At 46.8% G+C, this 24124-nt stretch overlaps 1 protein-coding gene across 6 annotated transcripts in view; it reads left to right on the top strand.

Annotated features, from left to right (window-relative positions):
* Nucleotides 1-24124, top strand: part of TRIM9 (tripartite motif containing 9) — an 81592-nt gene that overhangs the window by 7689 nt on the left and 49779 nt on the right. For all 6 annotated transcript variants that reach the window (XM_083733224.1, XM_083733220.1, XM_083733223.1 and 3 more), the window contains exons 2-3: nt 16513-16608; nt 21468-21590. In XM_083733224.1, coding sequence (XP_083589350.1) covers nt 16513-16608; nt 21468-21590 — 219 coding nt within the window. The remainder of the gene's footprint in view (nt 1-16512; nt 16609-21467; nt 21591-24124) is intronic.

Here is a 24124-nt window from a genome sequence, read left to right as displayed (position 1 = left end):
GTCCTTTGATGACTGGGAGCAGTGAAGGTCATATTTCTGAGCAAGGAACCCACCCATCTTGTACCCAAGACTTTAATGGAGGGGGCTCAGAAAAGCAGCTCAGAGTGAACTTTTTAAAGATACAGTGGTAACTCGGTTTAAGAAAAGCCCTGTTTATGAACTCCCTGTTTACGAACTTTGCAAAACCGGAAGTAGTGTTCTGGGTAGCAAATTTTATCTTCGTCTACGAACGGAAGCCGAACGGTGGAAGGGTACTGGCAGTGGGAGGCCTCATTAGGGAATATACGTTTCCGAGCACAATTCAAAATGTTGGTGTTGACATTTAAAGCCCTAAACGGCCTCGGTCCAGTATACCTGAAGGAGCATCTCCACCCCCATCGTTCTGCTCAGATACTGAGGTCCAGCGCTGAGGGCCTTCCATCCATTTGGGAGACCGGTATTATTGACTCCTTTAAAAACAAATCTAAATTTCAGATAGGGTCCTGTAGAAATTGCTGAGCTGCTTGCACCAATGGTCTGATCCAGTGTAAGAGATCATGAACACTGGTAACCAGTTTAGATCTTCAAATAGAGGAGAAATGTGACCATTGCAGTGGGTCCTTGCTGGCAACTTCATTGCCATATTTAATCCTGACAATAATAGCCTTAGAAGGTAGGTTAGTATCCTTGTCTCTATATTTTAGATAGGGTGGGACAGGGGCTGGATGAAGAGCCCCCTAGAAGAGGGGGCAGCAAACTTTTTCAGCAGGGGGCCTGTCCACTGTCCCTCAGACCTTGTGGGGGCCAGACTATATTAAAAAAAAAAATGAACGAATTCCTATGCCCCACAAATAACCCAGAGATGCATTTTAAATAAAAGCACACATTCCACTCATGTAAAAACACCAGGCAGGCCCCACAAATTAACCCAGAGATGCATTTTAAATAAAAGGGCACATTCTACTCATGTAAAAATACACTGATTCCTGGACTGCCCGCGGGCCGGATTGAGAAGGCGATTGGGCCAGATCCGGCCCCTGGGCCTTAGGTTGCCTATCCTGACCTAGAAGGTTCATGGTCTGTGCACATTGGGACTGTGAGTGTGGCTGGCTTTAAGCCAGGAGTATCTGCTCAAGCTACTATTGCAGCACCTTCAGTTTGGCAGCTCTCAGCGCACAAGAAAGTAAACCATGAAGGGCATCAAGCAAACATTGCCAGGGGGATTGCTCAGCAGTCCAGGAAGTGTGAAAGGAAATGTTGGCGCCTAAGCTTTGCACGTTGCTTGTTGCAAAGGAACCAGGAACCACACTCCAGGAAATTATTTCGCTTCTTTTTCTGGTTGCCTCACCTCCCAAAGGATCTTGTAGAGTTGGAAAAAGGCTAGCAAGAGGGAGATGGAGATGATGGAGATGGAGATGGAGAAACACCACTCAGAGAAAAGGTTGCAGCATTTTCTGGGACTTTTTTGCTTAGAGAAAAGGAGTAGAAGTTCTTCTCCCTCTTTAACTGCATTAGAAATCCCAGATTTAGAGATCACACTAGACAAGAGTTTCAAAAAGCATGGGGGAAATGCAGAGAACACTTCACAAAACAGCGCCCTAAAATACATACCTGGACTTGTTTCGATTAATGTCTGCAGGAGACTTTGTGGATATTTAAGTTATAATTAGAAAAATCTTAATAATTATTCATAAAGGAAACAGTTTATACAGGATACAGGATACAGGATAAAGGAAGTCTTTTATTTGGTTGTATTGTTGTATGTTATGTTTCTTGTATTTCTGTACTGGGGGGTGGGGGGTTTACGTTATGTTGTAAATAAAATTTCCAATAAAAATTAAAAAATAATAATAGAAGTCCTGGATTTGGAAAAAAACAACAACTGGGATAGAAACAACAACAATATATATATATATATATTTTTAAAAAATAAGAGATGGCAAACATGCACTCCCACAATTCAGAGGGGGGAGTGGGAGTGGCAGCAGCACCCCACAGCTGCCAATCAGGTGTGAGGCTGGTTCCTTAGGCATGCCTTTGGCTCTGTGGACTTCCTGTGTGTCTGTGCTTCCTCCTGGCAAGGATGGAGGAGGAAATGGATACTGTTTGCATTTTAATGAGAAACAATCCAATGTGCACTTTTCAAAACGATACCCAAACTGAAATCCAGTCTCCTCTTCAAAATTCACGCTTCTCTGAATTTTGCAATGCAGTTCTACAACCAGGCTTGAATGGTGAAGGGGCTTGAATAACTCAGAGAAGCTATGAGCTATGCCGTGCAGGGCCACCCAAGATGGACAGGTCATAGTGGAGGGTTTTGACCAAACGTGAACCACCTGGAGGAGGAACCGGCAAGCCACTCCAGTATCCCTGCCAAGAAAACTCCATGGACAAAGACCACAGGTTGGACTCTACAATTCCATTATTCTTAGCAGCCATGGAGTTTTCTGGAGCATCTCCTTGACTTCACAGGTGGTTGGACCTTCCTTCACAATTGCAGTTTTCTTCGCCGCTGCATTTCTGCCCTCTCCTGCTCCCTCCCTCGCTTTCCTCTTCCTCCCACTCCGCTTCTCAACAAGCGCAGCCCTCCTGAGCTCAGGAGGTGGAAGTGAGCCTGCCTGACAAGACACAAACTGCTCTGCCAGCTCTCCGGTGTCATCCAGGCCGCCTCAGGGCAAAAGGGCGCTGGGTGCAACACAGCTTGCCACACATGAGCTTCTTCTCTCGGCGGCCTCCTCAGCCAAGCTGTCAAAATATTTACCCAACATGGGACGCAGCCTGAAAGAAACCTTGCTCCAATCTCCCTTGCCTGGGAAGGTGATTTTTGCCTGCGGTCAGAGATGAGATCAGTTTTGTGAAGCATCCTTGCAAGAACAGAAAGGAGAGGTGGCAAAGCAGTTGGTGATGGGCGACTTCAGCAACAGGCGAGGGAGCTGCTGATCTTGGCTTCTGCAATCTTTCAGGTCCTGTGGGTGCCTTTGGATAGCCACCTTTGCAGTCTGCAGTGGTAAAGTCCAGATATAAGTTTAACACCTCCATGAGAATGAGGCCTCCAACACCGGTGAATCCCAATTCTTCTCAAATTCTTATTTCCACACTTCGATACAGGTTGCGTTCATGGGATTTTGTTGCCTTCCTCTCTTAAATCACTAGAGATTTGGGGCCTGGGGGGTGGAGTGATGTTAGAGGAGGTAATTTGTAGCAGTTAACACCTGGCTACAGTCATTCCAGGGACAGGGATGTGGGTGGCGCTGTGGGTTAAACCATAAAGACTAGGACTTGCCGATCAGTAGGTCGGCGGTTCAAATCCCTGCGACGGGGTGAGCTCCCGTTGCTCGGTCCCTGCTCCTGCCAACCTAGCAGTTAGAGCAGGTTGGCAGAGCAATTGGTGCCAACCTAGCAGTTAGAGCAGGCAGCTAGAGCAATTGGTGCCAATGCAGGAATGCTGCATTTATGATGGCACACGTTTCCACTCTCAAGAAGGTGGCACCTCCGTGGCTTGTGATGAGCAGAGCCCACCTGCTCTGCGCATTCTATGATGTCCCAAGTGGTGGGGGAGGGCAGGGCAGAGGGGATGCAAGCCCCACAGTGCAAGTTAAACCAAGCGGTAATGGGGTGGGCGACGTGGTGGTGAGGTCAGCGTGGTGCAAACACAGCAGCGGGGCAATCCGGTGCACCCAACCTTGCTACCACCTTGCCCCCCCCCAGTCTACCTCCCAGTTAAGAGTGATGCAATCAAGCAAAGCTCACCGCATGGTTGGCTAATGCTAGTCACTGGCCAAATAGTTGACCTAAACTTCAGTCGTTTCATGAAAGGAACCGTATTATGCATAACACTCCCTGGAGAAATGGAATGCCTCAGGTTCACTCTCCAGTCTAGCAGTTGAAGAAAATGACTTAATGGCATGAGGGAGACAACTACGGGGCCCTGGTGGTGGTGCAGGCGGTTAGTGTCAGACTAGGACCTAGACATTGCTTTCTTTTTGGGGGGTACGCAGGGGTACGCGTACCCCTAAACATTTTGTGAATCTAAGTTTGGCCTCATTGAGGGGCAGTATTTCAATATGAGTAGGGAAATGACAGTACCCCTAAACATTTTTTTTAAGAAAAAAAAAGCACAGGACCTAGAAGACCAGGGCTCAAACTCCCACCCAGGCATGACGCTCCCTGGGTATGACCTTGGGGGCCAGTCACTGCCTCTCAGCCTGACCTACCTCACAGGGTTGTTGTTGTTGTTGCTATTCTTATTTTATTTATTGGATGTTATGAACTGCCCTGAGATCTACGGAAGGGCAGTATACCAAATACATCCCCTATGTTGTGGGGAGAAAACAGGGAGGATGATAAATGTGTGCCACTTTGAGCTCCCTGGAGAAAGAAGTGGGAAAGATGTTTGTGTGTGTGTTAAATTATTGTCTTGGAAGTGCCACCTCCTTTGGTCTGACACCCAGTGGGGCTCTTATTGCTTTCCAGAGCAGGGATGAGGGACCTCTGCCCCCTCCCCACTCAGGATGATGTTGAGACTCCAGCTGTCATCACGGAATCACAGAGTTTGAAGGTGTCCCAGGGTTTTCTAGTCCAACTCCTTGCAATGCAATCCATGACAAAGCATCCATGACAAATGACTGTGGGAATGTTCAGAGATCCAGGAAAGGATATATTGTCTGATTACAGCCTTTCCAACTTGTGTAAACAAGTTCACACTTTAGCAGAGTAACATTCCCCTTTTTAAACTCACAGCGGATGCATTTGCTCAGGCTCGCTAAAGCCTCTAGAAAAACTGTTCTGGTATTTCCCCCTTATTCCCTCATAAAAAATAAGACACGACACAGTCTTCTATAAAAGTATAAAAGAGTTTACTCACACATCATTCTGTTCACAATCGGATCCCAGAAGGCAGACTTAGAAAAGTAACATCCCAGAAGGCAGACTTAGAAAAGTAACATACACCTGGAAACTATCTCATAAGGAGACAGTCCCTTTGTCCTCTCTTGGCTGGAGAGAATCGTTGGCTAAGGAGATGTTGCTTCTTTCGATGCATGTAGTCAAAGAGAGAGAGATGGCTGCCCTGCCCTGTGCTTTTGTCGTTACCTGCACAGGTGAGGCCACGCCCACCTCTAGTCATGCAGAGGAAGTGTGTCCCAGCCCAGAAGGAAACAGGAAGTTGACCTGCTAGCTGGACAAACATTCCTCCCCATGTGTAAACATGTTCACTCTAGGAATGTTGTACTTGACTGCTCTTGTGTTTCACATCCCACAAAGACCATCCAAACACTTGTTTGAAACCTCCAATGAAGAAAAGTCCCCAACCTCTTACTGTCAGAAAGTTTTTCCTGATGTTGAGTCCAAATCTCCTTTCTTGCAACTTGAAGCCATTGGTCCAAGTCCTTTCCTCCAGAGCAGGTGAAAACGAGATTGCTCCATCTTCCATGTGGCAGCCCTTTAGATATTTGAAGAAGGCTATTGTATCTCTCCTCAGTGTCCTCTTTTCCAGTGTGGTGCAGTGGTTAAGAGCGGTGGACTCGTAATCTGGTGAACGGGGTTCGCTTCCCCGCTCCTCCACCTGCAGCTACTGGGTGACCTTGGGCCAGTCACACTTCTCTGAAGTCTCTCAGCCCCACTCACCTCACAGAGTGTTTGTTGTGGGGGAGGAAGGGAAAGGAGAATGTTAGCCGCTTTGAGACTCCTTCAGGTAGTGATAAAGCAGGCTATCAAATCCAAACTCTTCTTCTTCTTCTTCAGGCTAAACATACCCACCTCCTTCAACCGTTCCCCATAAGACTTGGCTTCTAGACCCTTGATCATCTTGGTTGCCCTCCTCTGCACACCTTCCAGTTTCTCAACATCCTTCTTAAATTGTGGTACCCAAAACTGGACACAGGACTCCAGAGTAACCTTATGCAGTCAACATTTCACCAGCTTCTCCACAATAATATTATGGGGGGACTTTGTCAAAAGCCCTGACTATTGGTCATGTTACCTGGGGATGATGGCAGTTGGAGTCCCAATATCAGGGAGAGTGACATGGGTTCACCACCCTTATTATAGAGATTCCAGTGACTCAAGAATCTATTTAAAGCAAGGCTGCTCTTGAGATGGACGACCAAAAACTGTAGGCAAATCCAAAAGTCACCAAATCTAGCAGCCGCCCTCACTGAGACATCTGCCAAACAAATTACTGACAGATGAAACAAGGCATTAATTTCTCAGATTTACAAGGACATGCATGAAGTCTTTCCTTGTGAGGAGTCCCCATTGTGCGCCTGGAAGGGAAGGATGTAAACAGAACCATGCGCTACATCAAAAAATGTTTCAAACTGCTGAAGAAAAACCACCAGCCATTTGTCACCCATGGGAAATTGCATTGTTCAACACTGGGAGTTTGTGCCTTGTGAGAAATCATTCCCAGAGACAAAACTTGGGAAGATTCTTCCCCAAATATGCATATACATATGCTTCACAGGTAGTAGCTTCAGGGTTCAATCCTGTGTATCTCTGAAGCAGGATCGGAGCCCTGGAGCCCTCTTGCTTTTCTGTGCATTCCAGCAACTGGTGTTCAGAAACATTGCAAAGCCATCCTAGATAGTAACCCTCAATATTTTTCTCCTTCATGAATTTGTCTAATCCTCTTGTCAAGCCATCCATATTGGTAGCCATCCCTGCCTCCAGTGGCAGGAAGTTCCATAGTTCAACAATGTGCTGTGGGAAGAAATACTTCCTTGTATCTTTCCTGAATCTCCCAACATGAAGGGCTCCTTCACAACTTCCCTTTGTCCCACAATTTCATCTGTTCATCCCTAGGCATGGTTCTGAGAGATCTTTCTTTTGTCCTGCCACTTTTCCCAGTGTTGGTGCTGACCTTTAAAGCCCTAAATGGCCTCGGCCCAGTATACCCGAAGGAGCATCTCCACCCCCATCGTTCTGCCCAGACACTGAGGTCCAGCTCTGAGGGCCTTCTGGCAGTTCCTTCAATGTGAGAAGCAAAGTTACAGGGAACCAGGCAGAGGGCCTTTCCAGTAGTGGCACCCACCCTGTGGAACGCCCTCCCCTCAGATGAAACAAAATAACAAAATTCCTTCCAGTAACACCTTAGAGACCAACTAAGTTTGTTATTGGTATGAGCTTTCGTGTGCATGCACCGGAAGGAATTTTTAAATTTTGTTTCGACTATGGCAGACCAACACGGCTACCTACCTCCCCTCAGAGTCCATCTAGTCTTAGCCAAAAGGGGGTCAGGAATGCTGTTCAAAGATACTGAATCTACCAGCTGTTTCTCTCTTGATGTTTCCTCTTCTAACTGTTCCTCACCCAGTATTTCCCAGCTTCTCCTTTCTAGACCATGCCCCTCTGCAAACCACTGTTCTAAATCAATACTGTCCTCCTGCCTTTGGGAAAGTTCAGGAGAAGGGGACAGGGCTCCCACCATTGCATTCCGTTCCTTTGGGCCCATAACAAAAAATGTCGGAATCTCCGCTACGACTGAGCTCCTCCTCCTCCGACGATGATTAACGACCTGAGCCTCTGATAAGGCTCCAGAGTAATGCAGAGTATCCAGCAGCAGGGAAGGAGCTGAGAAATATGAGCTACATTGCAAAGAGCGTTTTATTTCTAACTACGCAGACAGAAAAGAAACATACATGCTCTCTCTGTGAAAGCAGAGAGCAACTGGAAGAACAAAGGAAAAGGAAACCAGTAATGTCACATCTGTCTTCCGTGAGACTTCCAACAGCCTGGAATCTCTGGAATGCAAAACAGAGTCTTGTGACTCCAAGCACTGCACAGTGGCATAAACAGAAACCAACACATTCCTCCTCGGTCCCTGACAGCCTGTGAGTACCGTATTTTTCGCTCTATAAGACACACTTTCCCCCCTTCAAAAATTAAGGGGAAATGTGTGTGCATCTTATGGAGCAAATACAGGCTCCTTGGCTTAAGTGATAGCAACGCGAAGCCTCCGAAGCGCAGAGGGAGAGCTCCCCCCACGCTCCGGAGGCTTCGCATTGCTTTTGCTGAAGCCACCCTCTCGCTCTCCAGGCTTCAGGCGGCTATCCACAAGCCTTCAGAGCACAGCAGGAGTTTTCGCTGCTCTCCAAAGGCTTGCGGATAGCCGCCTGAAGCCTGGAGAGCGAGAGGGGGCGGTGCACACCGATCCCTCTTGCTCTGCAGGCTTCGCTTCGCTAGAGAGGCGCTGCACAGTTTTCCCTCTCTGCGCAGCGAAGCGAGAGGAGAAATGGAAGGGGCTCCGTTTCTCCTGCCGCTTTGCTGAAGGGGTGCTAAGCAGAGAGGGGGAGAATTTTTTTTCTTGTTCTCCCCCTCCTATGGTCCGGTGCGTCCTATAGAGCAAAGAATACGTTACTTCCTATACCAACTTCTCCTTCCCCAGCCCCAGCTTGCCTGGGCGTGTCCCAGTCCCGGCCACACCCCTCACCAGGGTCCTATTCCACTGCTTCCTCCTTCTCCCCGTTGTCCTGCCAGTTCATGACAGCAAGTCAGTGTGGTGTAGTGGTTAGAGAGTCAGCCTAGGACCTGGGAGAAAGCAGGGTTCAAATCCCCACTTGGCCATGAATCTCACTGGGTGACCCAATTTACCTCACTGGGTTGTTGTGGGGATAAACTGAGGGGGTGGAGGAAAGAACCATATAATCCGCCTTGAGCTCCCTGGAGAAAAAGATAGGATATAAACGCAATAAAAACCAAAGGCAGAAATGAACAGGTAGGAGATGTACCATCACATCCCAAAACACAAGAATCGAGACTGTGGGTTTTTATTCTCTTTCAAGTGTGGAAAGAGCATCATTCATACAGAGGAGAAATCAATACCCTCCTCTGTGGAACAAATTAAAATGCCCTGTTTGTCGTCATTTACCCTCTGCTTCCCATTTGAATCCAGAGTCCGGGTACTTTAGCTGCTTCTGTATTTGGCTAATCCTTCTCTGTCTGCTTTCTCTCTCTCTCTCTCTCTCTCTCTCTCTCTCTCTCTCTCTCTCTCTCCCTCTTCTTTCCCTTCCTCCTCTCTCTGCTCCCCCCTCTCCCCTCACTCCCTCCCCAGAGGTGCCTTCCTTCGCTCTGCTCCAGTAATCTCATTTCTCCCCGAAGCAACACTTTGGCTTTCCATGCACAAAAGATGGCCTGCTAATTACAATCTGGGCGGCCTCCTCCAGAACCGAAAGACAGACAGACAGACAGACAGACAGACAGACAGACAGACACACACACACACACACACAGAGAGAGAGAGAGAGAGAGTCCTTCCTTTTCCAAGGTCATCTGAGCACAAGCCTTCTTTTGCAGAAACTGCCAGCCCAACAGCCCCCCTACCCCACCCCCCAGAGTGCTGGAATCCCTTAATGGGTTGCAAAAGGCCCAAAGGAGGATGGTTGGGCGGCTTAGACAGATCCCCTGTGCAATTTCCACAAATCAAGCATCCCAGCAAGCCGTAAGCCCAACCAGCCCTTGCCTTCTCTGGAGCAGCTGTCTGAAAGAACCGCTGCTGATAATCCTCCAGCAGGCTGAGCCATTGAGCGAAAGCCTCTTGGGATGAATGGGGAAGGGATTGCAAATGTTACAGAGGTTGACATCATGCCTGGTGTGCAATCTCCAGGAAATAATGTACTTTTCTCTCCCTCCCCCTCGTGCATTGTGGAGGCATCCTGGCCTTCAACCTTCCCATTACTTATTTAATTCCGCCGGGGAGTTTCCTGGCTGCGGATTCGAGAGGCTTGCTGGTGTCGAACATAAGAATGTAACATGAGCCTTGGCCCATCTAGTCCAACATCCTGTTCTCTCCCCCCCCCCCATAATTTTTATTAAATTTTCTGTTTTACCATTTAAAATACTCATTTTTACATCCTTAAGATACCAGTGACTTCCCTTCTTCTCTTTCCGTGGTTCATTTTACAAAACATAAATCCCTGCATTTTTTATATAAACTAGACCAGGCATGTCCAACAGGTAGATCGTGATCTACTTGTAGATCACTGGACGTCTGTGGTAGATCACCAGCAGATCACTGGCTCCCCCTGAAGAAGCTCAACAAGTTTGGCTCCCCTAAAAAAAAGCTCAACATCTTTGCCCTGCACCCCAAAAAAGGGGGTAGATCACTGCCAGTTTTTAGCTCTGTGAGTAGATCGCAGTCGCTTGGGAGTTGGCCACCCCAAACTAGACCATTCAGTATTCCATTATTACATCCATCAAAACTTATAAACACTGCTGAATTTATCTTAATGCTGCCCACGTTTTCAAATGAACGTAATTTTCCTCCATATATTCAATAAACATTTTCCAGTCTTCTTTAAACATATGTTCTTCTTGCTCTCTTATTCTATATGTTAGGTCTGCAAGTTGCGCATAGTCCACCAATTTAAGTTGCCATTCTGTTCTTAGGTAAAGGTAAAGGGACCCCTGACCATTAGGTCCAGTCGTGACCGACTCTGGGGTTGCAGCACTGATCTTGCCTAATGCCCAAGGCATTAGGGCGACCCCGATCCTCTGGTGACTCGCCTCTCCTGGCCTGGAGGTGAGCACTCCTCCTGCGGGAACTTAGTTCCCTCCGCCTCTCTGCCCTGAGCCTCTGCAGCTCAGGAGAGGCTGGAGGGTTACCGGACCCAGAGGCAACCTCAGCCTCCCCTGACGGGGCTGAGAGTGGAGCACCTGCAGGCAATGGGTCCTCCATCACCTCAGGAGCCAGAGCAGACTCAGCTGGTGCCTGCATCTGAGGATCCAGCACAGGTGAGGACCCTTCAGGCTCAGGCCCCAGCCCCGGCTCAGCTGGTTCTGGAGGTGGGGAATCCTGTGCAGGCTGGGATCCCTCAGGTTCAGCATCCAAGTCCAAATCCCAGGCCATCACAGGTGGATTAATACCGGACCATCCACACATTGTTCTGTTTTTTTGGTTGATCTGTAATGATCTTCCAAAACTATTCCATCACCGCCATCTGTACGGACTGTCTAGCGCTATAGGATTCCAGTGGGGATTTATGGGTTTTTATAGATTGTTTGGAAAGCTGTATGGCCATCCTGAAACTTCTGCAGGCACAAACATTATTTAAAGCAGGATCGCCTATAACCACCCAGATATAAGCGTGAGCGATGGATGATAAATGGTATGCCTGGAGAGCCGCTTAGTCATGAGGAAGAGGGCATAGCTTTGCATCCTAAATCTTGAGCATAAATAAGAGTCATAGAATCATAGAATTGTACAGTTGGAAGGGACTCAAAGGACATCTAGTTGACCCTCAGGTTCCCTTCCAACTCTACAATTCTATGATTTTATGATCTAGTCCCTGTGATGCAGGAATCACAACTAAAGAATCCCTGATGGATGGCCATCCAGCCTCTACCCTGTTTCAGGAAGTTTTTTATGTTTCACGTTTTAGTATGTTTTGATATATGCTGTGAGCCACCCAGAGTGGCTGGGGAAACCCAGCCAAATAGGCGGGCTGTAAAGGTAAAGGACCCCTGACAGGTAAGTCCAGTTGTGGACGACTCTGGGGTTGCACGCTCATCTCGCTTTATAGGCCAAGGGAGCCCAGCGTTTGTCCACAGACAGCTTCCAGGTCATGTGGCCAGCTCTGGCGAACCAGAGCAGTGCATGGAAACGCCGTTTACCTTCCCACCGGAGCGGTACCTATTTATCTACTTGCACTGGTATGCTTTCGAACTGCTAGGTGGGCAGGAGCAGGGACCGAACAACGGGAGCTCACCCCGTTGCAGGGATTCGAACCGCCGACCTCCTGATCGGCAAGCCTTAGGCTCTGTGGTTTAGACCACAGTGCCACCCGCCACCCTGGCAGGGTATAAATAATAAAATTAACAACAATAATAATTGAATGAAGGAGAGTCCACCACCTTCTGAAGGAGTCTTTTCCCCTTTGAACAGTTCTTGTTGTCAGAAAGCTCTTCGTAATGTTTAGCTGAAATCTCCTTTCTCGTCATTTGAATCCATTGGTTTGCATCCTGTGCTTTTCGGTGGAGCAGAAAACCAGCTTGCTCCATCTCCCCTTCCGATATTTGAAGATGCCTATCATACCTCCTCTTAGTCTCCTCTTCTCCACGCTAAGCCAAACTCCCTCAGCCGTTCCTCATAACTTGGTTTCCAGACCCCTGCTCATCTTGGCTGCCCCCCTCTGCACACCTTCCAGCTTGTCAACACCCTCTTTAAATTGTGGTACGCAGAATTGAAAACAGTACTCCAGGTGTGGCCTGACCAAAGCAGAAAAGAACGGGACTATTACTTTCTTGCCAACAAAGGTCCGTATAGTTAAAGCTATTGTTTTCCCAGTAGTGATGTATGGAAGTGAGAGCTGGACCATCAAGAAGGCTGATTGCCGAAGAATGGATGTTTTTGAATTCTGGTGCTGGAGGAGACTCTGGAGAGTCCCATGGACTGCAAGAAGATCAAACGTATCCATTTTTAAGGAAATCAGCCCTGAGTGCTCACTAGAAGGACAGATCCTGAAGCTGAGGCTCCAATATTTTGGCCACCTTATGAGAAGAGAAGACTCCCTGGAAAAGACCCTGATGTTGGGAAAGATGGAGGGCACAAGGAGAAGGGGATGACAGAGGATGACATGGTTGGACAGTGTTCTCGAAGCTACCAGCATGAGTTTGACCAAACTGTGGGAGGCAGTGGAAGACAGGAGTGCCTGGTATGCTCTGGTCCAGGGGGTCATGAAGAGTCGGACATGACTAAATGACTAAACAACAACAACATTACTTTCTTTGATCTGGACGCTAGACCTCTGCTGATGCAGCCTAGAACAGCATTAGTTAAATAGGACTTTACACTTGCTGAGAATTCCCTCTCTCTTTCTGAAATCTAAATGGTGGAGGGGTGTCACCTGTATCTCGTTTGTGTATTTCTTGATTGTGTCTAGTTTTGTATTCCTTGGAAAATCTTCGCCCTGAAGCTTCCTGACAGTGCCCCCACCCTGTGTTTTTCCATATTACTTGAGGGGGGGGGGAATTGAGTGGGAGCAGAGCTGATGAGTGGCGTCATTTTAATTAGAGAACCCTCCGCTGATTAGCTCTCCATCTTAATGATCTTGCTGCTATAAATTACCCAGGAAAGAATTGACAAAGGATTGCATTAGGTTCCCCCCCCCCCCCGCCTTAGAGAGGCAACTGTAAGGTCGTTTTCTACTTCGTTAAGCCTGGGTGCCCTTCCCCCTTCTCATCCCGCATCTATCCTAGGACACCAGCTCCTTTTCCAAGATTGAAGTCGTGGGAGAGGAGAAAAGCGCTTTAACCTAGACGAAATTCCGGTCACTGCACACTGGGGATCTTTGTTCTTCCTCCAAAATCTGTTAATGCAAGCGGAAAAGAGACGGGGTGTGCAGAAAACTCTATCAGGACATAAGAATGTAAGATTTAAATAGAAAGCTGCCTATTTAAGAGTCAGAGCATTGGTCCCGATAGCTCAGTATTGTCTACACAAACGGGCAGGTTCTCTCCAAGCCCTACCTGAAGGAGCGTCTCCACCACCATCTACCCAGACACTGAAGTCCAGTGCTGAGGGCCTTCTGGTGGTTCCCTTGCTGCGAGAAGCCAAGTTACAGGGAACCAGGGCCTTCTCGGTGGTGGTGCCCACCCTGGGAAGTTAAACGGCGTTTCCGTGCACTGCTCTGGTTCACCAGAAGTGGCTTAGTCCTGCTGGCCACATGACCCGGAAGCTGCACGCCGGCTCCCACAGCCACTAAAGCGAGATGAGCGCCGCAACCCCAGAGTCGGCCACGACTGGACCTAATGATCAGGGGTCCCTTCACCTTTCCCCCAACTCTCTGATTCTATGGAATAAGGCAGGTTCATATGTTCCAATGTTCCAGGAACCTTCTGCATACAAAGCAGGTGCTTCACCACCAAGCTTTTCCCTTTCCCTTGCTTTTGTGCTATCATCCATTTGCCTCTCAATTCCTGGCATAAATCTTCCAGTGGTTCCTTGTCACCGAAAAAGCCTCCATGTCTGCATTGATGCACCTCAGGAACCAGCCGTGCAGTGAATTCAGGGCACCCAATTTACATAATGTGGAAGCAATTGATTGCAAGGAGGTGATGAGTAATTGTCTCAACAGCCCGGCTCCATTTACTGTTTCCTCGCCTGCCGCTTCAGCAATCAAACTGCCGCCTGATGGAGCTTTTTCCACTGAGAGCATGCAAAAGATCAGGAAGGAAATTCTTCCTCCAGTGCCTTTGCCTTCTGCCTGCCCTGGAAAGGGGCTGGGTCAGGGGTGGTGGTGTAGCAGGGACCCTTTTAAAAACCAGGGACCTCTGGTGCAATTGCATCTGTCCCTGGGGCCAAAAATGCACCTTTGCCCTGAATCACATGACTAACAGGAGCTGTCAAGAAGAATATTGACCGCCAAGAAGGATTCTGTCCCTTTAAGAATCAGAGAAGGAAGAAGCGCTGGTCCACAGAGCTAGGAAAAGATAAAGAATAATTGATGACTCCTGATTCCCTTTCCCTTTTAGAAACACCGCTATCTATTTGCAATGGTTGACAGCATCTTAAAAACCAGAGACATCACCTTGCCAACAAAGGTCCGTATAGTTCAAGCTATGGTTTTCCCAGTAGAGATGTGTGGAAGTGAGAGCTGGACCATCAAGAAGGCTGATCGCCGAAGAATTGATGCTTTTGAATTCTGGTGCTGGAGGAAACTCTTGAGAGTCCCATGGACTGCAAGAAGATCCAACCTCTCCATTCTGAAGGAAATCAGCCCTGAGTGCTCACTGGAAGGACAGATCCTGAAGCTGAGGCTCCATTACTTTGGCCACCTCATGAGAAGAGACCCTGATGCTGGGAAAGATGGAGGGCACAAGGAGAAGGGGACGACAGAGGACGAGATGGTGGGACAGTGTTCTCAAAGCTACCAACATGAGTTTGACCAAACTGCGGAAGGCAGTGGAAGACAGGAGTGCCTGGCGTGCTCTGGTCCAGGGGGTCACAAAGAGTCGGACACGACTAAACAACTAAACAACAACAACAATTTGCAATGGTTAAATCCATCATGTCTGCATGTGAGGGGACACATTTGGGGTTGGGTTTCATTTTCAGGGGAGGGGTTGAGGCCAGTGTCAAATCTAGCTAGATGTCCCTTTCCTGGGCTGAAGACTACTATACTATGTCACTTCTGCTAGTGGTGTCTTTGAAGATAGAAATATAGAAGCTCAGGCCCTATGTTTTCTTCTACAGGCCCTTCCTCTGCACGGAAAGAAATCTGCTTTTTGCAATACGCCCTCACCATGTAGTGTATCTGAGTATGTGCAGAGTGCATTTTTCTAGCCAAAGGTTGCAGTAAATTCACATAAGGGGGAAAAAGTGACTATGAGCAGAGTGTCTCTTCTGTAATACTACCTTTTTCTTTTTTCTTTCAGTAAGTGGGGAAATACTGAAAAACCCCAATCACTTAATTTTGTTCTGGCTTTACAATCCTGCTATCCTGGTGACTTGAGCATTTTGAGCGGGCTGGTAAAATTCTGGCTGGATATATGAGCAGGATCCCCACTGGGAAGGAGTGCAGTGCATTATAATGGATTGTAGGATCTGAATTACCGTATTTTTTACTCTGTAAGACTCACTTTTCCCCTCCTAAAAAGTAAGGGGAAATGTGTGTGCATCTTATGGAGCGAATGCAGGCTGCGCAGCTATCCCAGAAGCCAGAACAGCAAGAGGGATTGCTGCTTTCACTGCGCAGCGATCCCTCTTGCTGTTCTGGCTTCTGAGATTCAGAATATTTTTTTTCTTGTTTTCCTCCTCCAAAAACTAGGTGCATGTTAGAACAAATTATTAAGTTAAAGTGGAGAAATAAGTTAAGGACTTGCTGAACTGACAATTTAAATTGGAATACAAGGAGGGGAGGTGTGAGGAGGTCTGAGAAATAAGGTAAAAGAAAATAAGTAAGTGAAACTTTATGTGTTTTTAATTGTTGTTAAGTTTTGAATTTTTTGTATTTTTGTGTTGTTTTTATTTTGTTTATTTTTGTTTTCGATTTTTATATGTATGCTGAAAATACCAATAAATATTCATTTAAAAAAACACCACTAGGTGCGTCTTGTGGTCTGGTGCATCTTATAGAGTGAAAAATACGGCATTTACCACTTTCTGTGAAATTCACCTCCTGATAATCATTGGCTGAACCTGAGCTGTTGCGATTCTGAGCTGCTTGGAATATTTGGCTCCATAACCTACCTAGAATGTTGAGGCTCAGCCCTGGTGCAGGTGCAAGAACATGAGCTCTCTGAGCATGTACAGAGGCTTCCACAGACTCATAAGACCCTGACCCTGATTTATGTACCCAAATCCCCTGAATTTCTGTTTGGTTTTATATGCTTTTACGCTGCCGGTTTTGGGTGGTAGTTTTGTTTTAATGAGGCTGCTTGTTTTTATGCTGCATTTACAAACTCTAAATGTTTTTCAATAAATCAAATTGGGTAAATATCAGTCTCACATCTGAAACAGCTAAAACCAGCCTGCACTTTTCCTGGGAAATGGGGTCCTTTCTTCTAACCCAGATTTTTCCTCCTTCCCCCCGTCCGCAGAGCCAGCTGTCTCAGGCGCTGAATGGACTCTCAGACAGAGCAAAGGAGGCCAAAGAATTTCTGGTGCAACTACGGAACATGGTGCAGCAAATCCAGGTACGCTCTCGACTCCGCAGGGTGGAAATGGGAGCTGGATGCAGCATTTAGGGACCTGAAACCGGAAGCCCAAATTGGAACCCTGGCCACTAGTGAAGAAGGCTCACTGCCCAGCCAAGCAGCCCCCTAACCAGATGCCCTCCAGCTGTTTTTTTGGTTTATTTAATTTATTTAACATAATTATTACAAAATATAAGCAAAATATTGCAAATACATACATACATATATATTTCAGATAAGCCCACATATATAAAAAAGAACAAAAGATAAAAAAGAAGAAAAGAAGAAAGAAGAAAAAATAAAGAGAAAAAAAGAAGAAAAGTTGGAAGAATTTCTTCCAAATTTCTTCTACAAATATCTCTTTTTTATAATAATTTTTTATTGTTTTACAACACACATAAACAATTTTATCCAATTTTAACAAAAAATTTCTCTCTTTTCGAACTTCCTTCAGCTTCTCTGACAATCATCCATCTGTACCTCTTAGTTACACATTCCTTCTCCTTTAGTATTGTCTTTAGTCTTCCCTCCCACATCTATTGTTTTGACATTTTTGATACATTTTCATCACATTTTCCTTTAACGCCGCACATGCAGTGAATTTTAAGTTATCTTTCCATAATTTTTCCCAGTCTTCAAATTGTATATTATGACCAAAATCCCTGGCCCATTGTATCATTACCGACTTAACTTCTTCGTCTTTCGTATGCCATTCCAACAATATCTTATACATTTTTGACAGAATTTTACAACCATTATTTATTATATCAATCTAAAACTTGGAGTCTTTTTCTGCATAACCACATTCTTTCATATCTTTTTTAAACATTTCATTAACCTGAAAGTAATCTTCTACAAATATCTCAATATGAAATGAATAATAAAATTTCATTAATTGACTTCCATCACTTACACTGCACTTCCTATATACATTTTAAGCAAGGTTGTATCTGTTATTCTGTATTTTTCCCATACTATCTCTTGCAAATATTATAATCACTAAGTTTTCTAAATCTTTCATAAATCTATTCTAAACACAACCAGTACCTCCAGCTGTTTTGAACTCCCATCAGCCCCTGACCATGATGACTGGGGGCAGACCCACACCATAATTTAAATCATCCATAGTTTAAAGTACCCAGCGTGCATGTCAAGCACATGACTTTCCCCAAAGTATCCTAGGAATGGTTAAGAGCATGAGATGAACCTGTTGAATCAGGCCAATGCCCTATTGAGTCCAGCGTCCTCTTCTCAGAGTGGCCACCCAGATGCTTGTGGGAAATGCGCAAGCAGGATTCAAACACAAGAACAACATTCTCCCATCCCATAGTTCCCAGTGTAGCCTTATTAGACTTTTCCGATTGGTTGGGTGAGCGTTGCTCCCGGACGGGAGGAAGGAAATCAAATGACACCAAGGTTTGGTTCAGAAAAAGAGTTTATTCTGCTCTCCAGATAGCAGAAGGCACTGCCTGAATTGGTTTACCGCAAGCACAAAAGCAAGAGAAATCGCATACAGTATATATATCCTCCAGGCACCCTCTCCCCCCTTCCCCAGGAATCCACCACGTCAGCTTATACACGTAAGTTGACATCCATGACCATAAACAGATGTTCCTGTTCCGGCACTCCCAACCATAAAAGGTTGTTCCTGTATTCCTTATCTTGGGGTAAGGTCACCAACTATAAGAGCACTCCTGGCGCCATTCCCTGGTCTCTTGTCAGACCTGACAAGGTCAGTGCGTCAGTGTGGTCAGGATGTACGATAAGACCCAGATGTGCCATCCCTGCTCCACTCGGAACTGGCAAGGCCATCCATTGCCGTCATGGACTGATAAAGGAGAGGGCTTTGAGCACTTGTTTATACAGCTGGGTTTCTGCTTATACATTAATTCAAGTGCTCAAGTTAATACATTTTAGAAATTCTCCCTTGGAGAAGTTTCAGACTGACTGCACAGAAACCCATTCCTTCACCAGCAACTGGTAGTTTGTTAAAGGTCCTGGGAATTGCAGCTCTGTGAGGAGGAAACTACAGTTTCCCAGGATTCATTTTGGGGGAGAAAGTCATGTGCTTTTCCTGAGCATTGGAAGTCCTTTGAACCCCAGGGCTGATGAGAGCTGTGGCCTAAAACAGCTGGCGGGCACAAGGTTGGCAAAGGTTGACCATGTCACTTACGTGGTTTTTATAATATTTATATTTTATTTTAAAAAAATCAGTGAAAATATGATATGAAAGAAAAGAAATGTGAAAGGAAAGAAAGAGGAAAACTTATCAAAACATTCAATAAAACAGCATATATAAGTACAGTGGTACCTCAGGTTACATACGCTTCAGGTTACATACGCTTCAGGTTACAGACTCCGCTAACCCAGAAATAGTGCTTCAGGTTAAGAACTTTGCTTCAGGATGAGAACAGAAATCGGGCTCCGGCGGCGCAGCAGCAGCAGGAGTCCCCATTAGCTAAAGTGGTGCTTCAGGTTAAGAACAGTTTCAGGTTAAGTATGGACCTCCGAAGCGAATTAGGTACTTAACCTGAGGTACCACTGTACATAAGCAGCACTTTTTGTTTGTTTTTGCGGGCCCAGTCACAGTGCCACCCCCACCCCCAGGCAGTGGCTAAATGTAAGGTGTGATTCATAAACTCAAGCAGACAATGATCTCAATTAGAAATGGCCACAACTTTATTGATTGCAGATATAAGTGGATTTTTGGCTCGGGCGTTGGGTTTTACATCCATTCCAGCCTGCCCAGACCAAAAAATATATATTTAATTTTAAAAAAGATAAGTGAACTTGGTTCCCACGAGTTCCTGCTCCAAATAACCCCTGCACATTAGTAGTACAATTAATCCAACAAATTCTTAACACAACATTATGCTTTTTACGAACTGATTCCAAATATTTATTCACACACAATCTGTGTTTCAAAGCAATCCGTTCGTATGTTGCTAGAGTCATTGTCTCTTTCATCCATTGATCGAAGGGAGCCATGGCATAATAATAATAATAATAATAATAATAATAATAATAATAATAATAATATATTTATACCCCGCTCATCTGGCTGGGTTTCCCCAGCCACTCTGGGCGGCTTCCAGCAAAACACTAAAATATTATCTTTCCAACGGAATAATATCGGTCTTTTCGCAAAAGTAAGGGCACGGAGAGTCCGTTTACACTGACCCTTTGTCAAACCCCAGGCACCTGGGATATCGTTCAAAATAATATTACCATCGGACAGTTTAAATTCCCCCCACCCCAAGTAGTATTTAGGCAAGATGGAGAGGTGTTGGGTACCGCTGCTGCTGCAGCAGCATCTTCTAAAGATATGGCATAGCCGAGGCAATTATTCTCTGTGCAGCCTCCCTGCCCCCCAACCAAGCCTGATAACATCTCTGCAAATGTGCCTGGTGGGTTAATGCAAACCTCCGGAGGAATTGGGCTTCCATGCGGCATTGATTTAAAGTGTGGCTCCTGCACTGTGGCTGGCTGGCTTTGGTTTCCAGGAAGGCTGCTCCTCCCCGCCTTTCCCCATTAAGCTGTGGAGAGTCATCCATCACAGCCAGGCTGAGCTGTTGCCAAATTAAACCCCGTCCCCTACCGCTGCCTCGCCCCACTTTGTATGCCTTGATGTTAGTAATCTCTCCTGGGACTAATCCTGCCTCGCCTAACAGAGCAGCCCTGCTGTGGATGGAGGCACACAACTGTTTCAGTCAAGGGGTTTGATCTCCAGGAATGGGTTGGAAAGGCCGGGGAGGTTTTGCAGGAGCTCTGCTTTCTCAAGGCAGCACACAGATGCTGTTCGATTGTCAGGGCCTAACAAGCTTGAGCGTGTTACCTGTTTTTGTGTGGAGGAGGGGTAATGTAAGGGCTGAGCCACATCAGGGCAGGATTAGGCAAAATAAGCATGCGCTTAGGGTATCAAGGGAAAGGGGGAGGGCACCGCAGAAATTTTCCATTGCTGGATTTTTTAACATTCATGGTCACAAATGGCTCAGCTGAGCATTCATTTCCTCAGCTGAAGTATATTTAAAATTCCAGCAGAACAACTATTCAACAAGGCAGGCTGCATGCCTTATCTCAACTAAGTGTAGAAGCAGATGTTTTACATAAGATTAGTTTTGAGGATCTGGTCAAAGACTACAATTAGGAAAAGCAGGAGAATTTTTTTCAGATATAAATAAAGTGGAAGTAGACAAAAATAAACACTCTTTTCCATTTTACTGTAGGTTTTGTTTCATTTCAAAAAGTGTAAATTTATTTTATGGTTTATTATGGTTTATATTTTGAATTAAATATATATATAGGGCACCCAAATCCTTTAAGTGCTTATGGTGTCTAAAGGTCTTAATCTGGCCCTGATCCACACTTCCTCTTGTCCCACTGCTTTCCCCAACCTCGGGCAGAACTGCTCTTTAGCGCTCAGTTGGAGCAAACAGCAATCTGGTTTTTGCACAGATTGCTGTTTGCTCCGATTTAGACCTAAAGACTGGGTTTTTCCTAGGAAAGGAGCAGGGCAAGGTAGAAACTGCTCAGGTCCATGCTTTCTAGGACAAGCAAAAGTGTGGGTGAGCCCTTAGTTGAGCGGTAAATGTGCATAACAACCAGCCATTGTGCACACAAAATGTGTACGTTTCTTAGTCAATATCCGCCCCTCCAGCGGGCCTTGGGGAATCTTCATGCAGCTCAGGAGAGCCTTCCCCAACCTAGTGCCCTCCAGATGTTTGGGGCTGCATCTCTCATCCGCCATACTCCCTGGGACTGATGTGAATCCTACTCTGCAACATCTGGAGGGCACCAAGTCAGGGTAGACTTGCATGAGGATAAGACTATGTAATGGGAGCTTCTGTTTTGTCCCACAGGAGAACAGCGTGGAGTTTGAAGCCTGCCTTGTCGCCCAGTGTGATGCCCTCATTGATGCCCTCAACCGGAGGAAAGCTCAGCTGTTGACGCGGGTCAACAAGGAACATGAACACAAGCTGAAGGTTGGTCTGGGCTGAGGGTGGTGGTGATGTTGCATCTGGGGGCACCGTATGGCCCTTGGAGAAGAACAGCCAGCAAGGTTGACATGGGTGATGGACACAGATGGGAGACAGTTGCAGGAGGGGAGAGTACCTTTGTGCTGGGGTCCTACTTGGGGGCTTCCCATTGGGGCTACTGGTTGCCCACTGTGAGAAGAGGGTGCCGGACTCAATGGGGCCCGGTAGAGATCTTTTGATATTCTTCTGACTGGTTGTAAACAAGAAAATAAGCATGTGGGGGCTGGCTGAGGGCAGACTGAGGTTGGAAGGCAAGATCCATAAAGGTAAAAGGTAAAGGACTCCTGGACGGTTAAGTCCAGTCAAAGGTGACTATGGGGTTGTGGCACTCATCTCGCTTTTCAGGCCAAGGGAGCCGGCGTTTGTCCACAGACAGCTTTCCGGGTCATGTGGCCAGCAGGACTAAAACGCTTCTGGCGCAACGGGACACCGTGATGGAAAAAAGAGTGCACAGAAACACTGTTTACCTTCCTGCCACAGTGGTACCTATTTATCTATTTGCACTGGCATGCTTTCAAACTGCTAGGTTGGCAGGAGTTGGGACGGAGCAATGGGAGCTCACTCCATTGCGGGGATTCGAACCGCCGACCTTCCGATCGGCAAGCCCCAGAACCACAGCACCACCTGTGTCCCTAAAATATAGATCCATATAGATAGCTGTCTCTCTACATTTGTGAAAGCTAACACACCAGCTTGTCTTTGGGACAGGTTTCACTGAACTGGTGCCCTCCAGTTGCTTTGGATTTCAACTGCCATCACCTCAAGCCTGCACACTTGCTTTGCTGTTGTTGTTTAGTCGTTTAGTCGTGTCCGACTCTTCGTGACCCCCTGGACCAGAGCACACCAGGAACTCCTGTCTTCCACTGCCTCCTGCAGTTTGGCCAAACTCATGCTGGTAGTTTTGAGAACACTGTCCCACCACCTCGTCCTCTGTTGTCCCCTTCTCCTTGTGCCCTCCATCTTTCCCAACATCAGGGTCTTTTCCAGGGTGTCTTCTCTTCTCATGAGGTGGCCAAAGTATTGGAGCCTCAGCTTCAGGATCTGTCCTTTCAGTGAGCACTCAGGGCTGATTTCCTTCAGAATGGAGAGGTTTGATCTTCTTGCAGTCCATGGGACTCTCCAGAGTCTCCTCCAGCACCAGAATTCAAAAGCATCCATTCTTCAGCAATCAGCCTTCTTGATGGTCCAGCTCTCACTTAAAACCATAGCTTGAACTATACGGACATGCACACACAATTCAGGGATAGCTGAGCATGGCTTCTCCCTGCGTCACCCAGACTCCCTGAAGCCCCCAGCCCCTCCAGCGCACACAGGAATGATTAGAGGGCTGGGATGATTTAGGGATGAGGGTGCAGCCACCATGGAAGGGAGGGGGCCTGGAAACTGCCGTGGCAACAGTTGCCATAGAAACACCCGGAGATGGAGGGAGGGAGGGATGGCAGTGTGTGTGGCATGCGGAGGACCAGCAGCAACAGGGAGAATTGACCTTGGAGATGGAGGGCAGCTGCCTGTGTGCTGTGCACACTCCCCTCCGAGGAAAGGTTACAGCTCCTTTTCCAGGAGGGGGTTTGCGGCTGCACAAGAGAATTGATTGAAAGGAAATGGACTAGCGGAGGAATGAGAGAGTCCATCTCCCGGGGATTTTCAATGCACCACTGCAACACAGGCTGAATGTAGGAAGAAGGTTGGTCCTAACTGGGTCGGCCGGAGCCAAAAGTCTCTCCCCCTGGGAATAGTCAAAGGCAGCAGTGCTGAGATCTTTTCCAGCCCAGTAAACTCAAACATATTTCTGCCTATTCAGCAGAGGATTCCAATAGGTTTCCCTGCACGAGCTCAGAGCTTTTGGCTTTCCACCCTCATCCTTCCCTTAGACCTCTCTGTGTGTGTCTTTGAACACCGCTGGCAATTTCAAAGCAGAACTGAGATGGCTCTTCAAAGCAAACCTGCGTCGCTCCTTACAGTAGAATGGGGCTGCAACAAGCTTTTCTGCTGCCCTGTGCAACGGTTGGGGTGGGGTGGTAGATGCAAACTGAACCATAGAATCGCAGAGTCGGAAGGGACCCCAATGTGCATCTGGTCCAACCCTCCGCAATGCAGAAATATTTTTGCACAACATTGGGCTCAAACCTATGACCCAGAGATTAAGAAGTTTAGGGAAGTTCTTAATGTTTGATGTCTTACCGTGTTTTTAATATTCTATTGTGAGCCGCCCAGAGCATTCCACAAATGGGGAGCCACTACAGAGAAGGCCCTGTTCCAGACCCTCCAAGTGTCCCTATATTCTAGGGATGTCCCTGATTTAGAGAAGCCATCCCAATACCCTCTGGATTCAGCTTGGATGCCAAAAGAACCCAGACAGCAATTGTCAGTCAAACGCAGGGCTGACCCAGCCATGAGGCAAGATGAGAAGACCACCTCAGGCAGAAGGACCCAAGAGGACAGCAGATCCCAATGTAGATTGTTATTCCCTGCCTTGTTCC

Source organism: Podarcis gaigeae (assembly GCF_964106915.1).
Source record: "Podarcis gaigeae genome assembly, chromosome: 1".
NCBI classification, from domain to species: domain Eukaryota; kingdom Metazoa; phylum Chordata; class Lepidosauria; order Squamata; family Lacertidae; genus Podarcis; species Podarcis gaigeae.
Note: the sequence above shows the minus strand (reverse complement) of the source record. Positions and strands in the feature narration are given on the sequence as shown.